This window comes from Vespula pensylvanica, chromosome 7 (genome assembly GCF_014466175.1).
Source record: "Vespula pensylvanica isolate Volc-1 chromosome 7, ASM1446617v1, whole genome shotgun sequence".
Lineage (NCBI taxonomy): Eukaryota > Metazoa > Arthropoda > Insecta > Hymenoptera > Vespidae > Vespula > Vespula pensylvanica.
The window spans coordinates 5,354,711-5,360,014 of record NC_057691.1 but is presented as its reverse complement, the minus strand read 5'-3'; the positions used below and the strand labels follow the sequence as shown (position 1 = coordinate 5,360,014).

At 41.6% G+C, this 5,304-nt stretch overlaps 1 protein-coding gene across 1 annotated transcript in view; it reads right to left on the bottom strand.

Moving 5' to 3' along the window:
- LOC122630624 (acetylcholinesterase-like) overlaps positions 1 to 3,941 on the bottom strand; it is a 140,559-nt gene extending 136,618 nt beyond the window's left edge. The window contains exon 1 of the mRNA XM_043815339.1: positions 1,803 to 3,941. Coding sequence (XP_043671274.1) covers positions 1,803 to 2,952 — 1,150 coding nt within the window. The 5' untranslated portion in view covers positions 2,953 to 3,941. The remainder of the gene's footprint in view (positions 1 to 1,802) is intronic.
- Between the last annotated feature and the right edge of the window lie 1,363 nt (positions 3,942 to 5,304).

The window sequence follows — 5,304 nt, the reverse complement described above, 5'->3', positions numbered from 1 at the left end:
AAAAAAAAAGAGAAAGAAACGAGATACAAAATGAGTTTATTCGCGTCGAAACGTGCATGCTTGCTTGCTTGCTTGCTTGCTTGCTTGCTTGCTTGCTTGCTTGCTTGTTTACTTACTTTCTTGCTTGTTTATTTGCGAGCTTTGTCGAAAAGATTTCATTTTTCCTATTAAAATATACGAGTTAATATATTGTTTTATGGTATTATAATATATAGAACACGTCGAATTATATTATCAGAAGTATAATCATGTAAATTATATATTATTGAAAAGTGAAAGAAAACGTAATCTTGATAAGATAATCAATGATTTTTTTCGTTTTTATCAATGACTTGTATAAAATTCTGTATGTATCTAACCTGTATACAAGATTATAGTCATAGTACATATGTCAGCATGTATTATGAAAACACATGCACATACGTATACACATTCACCACCTGTGGATATATGTATAACATTGATTCAAAAACAAATGTTATATTTAACCATTGTTAGTATTAGAAAACCACACGTTGGAATAAAAGGATCTGACAAGGCATGTAAACACTATTACTTCAAATTGTCCAAGACGAAACATGTGATTTAGTTAGATACGATAAGCCTTGTACAAACCTTGTTAGATGTAAGAAAGGATGCAACAATTAACTCCAGACGTGAAGTTAGAACAAATGGAAGATTAAAAAATATTAAATAATAAGACACTTTCAAGAAGTTTCTCAGAAATCTGAATTTGTATTCATAGAAAGTTTTATCTTGAGCACATCTATATATACATATATAGAGGTAATCGCATAACTGCTGCGAGATCGTAATTACAAACACCGATAGACACTTGTCTCTTCATTATCTAGAATTAATTATCACATATTGTAGGAAATGTTTAATACAAATGGTAGTACATACAGATACATTTAACATAGTTCCTGGTATAATTACTATCTATGTTTAATGAAGGGTGATTCTAATCGCCAATTATATATATAATATATAAATATTATATTTTATATAGTATATATATATATATATATTATGTAGGTTATATATAAATTAGATATTAGTGGGAAAGTTCGATCTTTGCAAAGGGAAAGAAGAAGAAGATTTAAAAAGTTCTGTATCTCTCTTAACGAAACTAAAAGGTGCCGAGTGGATCGATGAATCGGTTGGTGTGCCTGTACCAAGAAAGATAAATTGGATTTTTAAGAAGAGAACGACGTTCGCCCTTCACCTTTACTTTTACAAAGTAGCTACGGGAGTATATAGTAATAAATTTATGAAAGTTAACTCGATTCGAGGAGCTTCGAAGTTTCTTCTTTTCTCTCTCTCTCTCTCTCTCTCCCTCTCTGTCCTTTGCTTTCTCTCTTTCTCACCGACTCTCTACGTGTCTCCCTCCCCCCACTGGCGTCCGAAAGCCGCGGCGAAAACGTTCGGGCGAAGTTAAATTAATGGTCAATTTGCGATAAACACTCGTTGAGATTGGTTAACCGCGCCGCGCGAAGTACCAAAGGCCAGAATGATACGGCTCGTTTCCTGAATGAAATAATAGCTCATCCGTGCCGTGCATCAGAAAGGAATATATCGACGATAAACGATTTTCAAACTCTTGTAGGACTAGTCTAGATGAAATAAAAGATTAAAAAAGAAATCCGTATATATATTGTAAGGTATCTTCCAAAGAAGCCTTGGGACATCAAATGGATTATAGATCGGCTTAGCTATTGTATGAGGAAAAAGCAAAAAAAAAAAAGAACGACAAAGAGAAAAGAAAAGCGTATGCATGCGACTGTTAATCCTTTCCTTACCTTCGTTCTCGTTATTTCCAATGATAATCTCGGTGTCCTTGAAGTCGGATTCGCGTAAGAGATCAAGAGGATGTTTAGGCAAGAAGATACCGTCGATAGTTGGAGCGGATGGGAATCCCAGGATACCCCAATAACTGTTCCATTGCTGAACGGATATAGTTTTGGCGTCGACGGATCTCATGCAGGCCATTACACGAGCTGGATTTTCTTGGAGCATGGTAGAATTGCAGCCGCAATCGTCAACGAGGACACGCGCAACCTCGTGAGCTTTTTCACCGGTCATGTAGCTCCAGGGTGCGTTGAGGGTGCCACTTTGAAGTATGCCACGGCGTACGAGGCCACGGGTTACCGGAGAAATAAGATGAAGACTCGCCGAGCTTCCACCGGCTGATTCACCAAAAATCGTTATCAAATCTGGATCACCTCCAAAGGCGGCGGCATTGTCCCGCAACCACCTTAATGCCAATGCTTGATCCCACAAACCCATATTTCCTGGTGCCTCTTCGCTATTACTTCCAAAGTGTTTGTTCAAATACAAGAATCCAAATGCACCGACGCGATACTGCATCGAGGCGATGATAACGCTACTCATTGCAGCCATTATATCGGCGTCGTAAACGTCGAGAGTAGCGGTACCGGTCATGAATCCACCCCCATAAATCCAAACGAGTATCGGCAAGCCGTTTCTCTCGGCGCTGTCAGGCGGTTCGGAGCCCTTATGCCTCAACTTGACTCTCTGGGGTACCCAGATGTTCAGGTAGAGACAATCTTCGGATATATTGGTGTTAGGATTCCACATTTCTTCGCCTTCGAACCCGGGGAAATACTCGTACCGTTCTTGATAACAACTATTGGGTAATACGGTCGCGTTTAATACACCATGCCAAGGTTCGATCGGTAATGGTTTGCGAAAACGTAAAGGACCAATCGGTGGCTTTGCGAATGGTATTCCATAAAATATATGGACGTCACGTACTGCGACGTTACGGCTGAATCCACGAACGAGTCCGCTCGTAGTTTCGACAACGAGCGGATCCTCGTGGACGTCGTTGCGTTGGCCGAGGACATCGGGACGACCGAAGCCAAGACTTTTCGTGATTAGTGCTAGCACCAGCTGTGCGATAATCAACGACGAACCGATCGCTTTCATTTTGAACGATCACTCACCGAAATCGCCTCCCTTTCTTTTTCTATCCCAGTGTCCTTCTATTCCCTTCTTTCTCTACTGGACGTTAACGACGTACGTTTTCGCGCGCACCGCTCGAAACCAGACGACAAACCCGGGCCACGGCACGCTTGGCCCGTGAGAGAGGCTCAACAAGTTAGCGAGTGGGGGAGCACCAGCTTTTGCGCGTACGGACGCACACGATTCTCTCTCACACTCTCTCTCTCTCTCTTCCTCTCTCCCTCTCACTCACTCACTCACTCTATCTACCTACCTATCTATCTACCTATCTATCTATCTATCTACTTCTCCCACCGTATCCTCTCTCTCTCTCTCTCTCTCTCTTCGAAGCGCAGCTACGTCGTATTCCCGAGAGACTTTTTTACTCCCGATAGCAGTTCGGTTGGGACGACCGAGCACTACCTACTCTCTTACGCACGATCCTTCTTAGCTACCCTCGCGCTAACCTTCGACCCTACACACGCGCACACCCGATACACACGCACGCGCTCTCGGTCCGTCTCTCTTCCCTCCCTTTTTTTTTCTTGTCTCTCTCTCTCTCTCTCTCTCCCCCACCCTCTCTCTTTATTTTTCTTTCCTTTCTCACTCTTTTTTTTTTGAATACTCGATCCACCGAGGGAAAATACTCCGAGGAGCCCGCGAAAATCAAATTTATTGGCGTTGTCTTATTTTTTTCTTCCTTTTTCTATCTTACGTCACATGCATCCTCCTATATATTTTCTCTTTTCTTTTTTCTTTCCTTCTTTTCCTTTTTCTCGCCTTTCTTTCTTTCTTCCTCTTCCTCTTTTCTTCGTCGATATCGAGCTTGATAGCGATACGATAAGTCGTTTATCGAAATATCAGAATTTTCAAACGATTCGAAGTATAATAATGAGGGACGTACAGGAGCAGAGACGCGTGTTCGCGCAGCGGCCGGCGTGCCGCGTTGCACGGGGTCGACTGATCGAGGAGGCATAGGTGGTACGAAGCGGAGGTAGCGCGTCGATGGTGGTGGTAGTGGCGGTGCTGGTGCTCACCACCGCTCCTGTTGGTGCCGCTGCTGTTGCTGATGTCGCTCTGCTTCTACCTCTGCTTCTACCACTGCTTCTGCTTTTGCTTCTGTCTCTGTCTCTGTCTTTGTCTCTGTCTCTGTCTCTGTCTATGTCTATGTCTCTGTCTCTAGCTCTACCTTTGTCTCTGTTGTGTTGATGCTAATGGTGATGCTGATGGGTGATCGTGATGATGATTATTGTCCTGTACACTGGCGATGCAGGTTACGTCATTTTCGACCGAAAACATCTCTCTCGAATTCTAATCCATTCGTCATGTTTCTCACATGTTTACTTTTCCTTCGAGCAGCCAACATTATCGTCGTTCGTTCATTTTTGTCAAACGCAACGATCGAACCTTTTTCTTTCTTTTCCTCGAGCAGTCGACATTGATTTTTTAAGGGTTGCTACACTAAGAACTCGAAGAAGAACTCTGATCTGATTTATAGGTATGCTTATAAAGTTTTCGATACGTGTGATATACATAAACATATCACTTCTTTTCTTGTTTATTTTATAAAAAGAACCATTGGATTTCCATTCGTTAAGATTTCGAAGCGTCGATTTAATCGAATATTCATAACGATATCTATGCAAGTTATATCATTCGTTCATAGGCAACACGAATAGTGATAAAGATATACATTTTTCGTGTGATTAGCAAATACCTACTCATCGATCCGTCCGAAATTCCAGAATCGTGGCACGAGAGATGAGAACGAACGAATGGAATGCGAGATTTCTGGGGCCCTTAGTGCCTCCTCCTTCTCCTCCTCCTCCTCCTCCTCCTCTTTCTCCTCCTCTTCCACCATTCTCATCGTTTCTCCTTGCCTCGATGAGTCCTAACGAAGTGGAGTAGACGCGCTAGAGAACACGAAGATATCGGTGAATGGATTTTCTCGCAGCTCCATGCGGATATTGCCAGTTAGCGTGCGACCACCTGGAACTTTATGTATATATATTTTATATACACACACACACACACACACATATATATAAAATATATATATATATATATAATCTCTTTACTTCCCTTCTTTCTCGTTCTCTCTTCGCCATTCATCAAATCATTGAACCATCTACAACAACAATTACAAAAAGAATTTAACTTCCGGGATATCCAGGAACTAGAAGTTACCTAACAAAGTCGAAAGTTTCGATCTCGTGTCTCCGAAATCCAAGTTAATATCGGAATACGAACAACGTTCGGAGTTGTAATACGGTCAGACTTTGTACTTATTTAATCAAATCTATCGATAGACTTTCTAATAATTATTCTTTAGCGGAC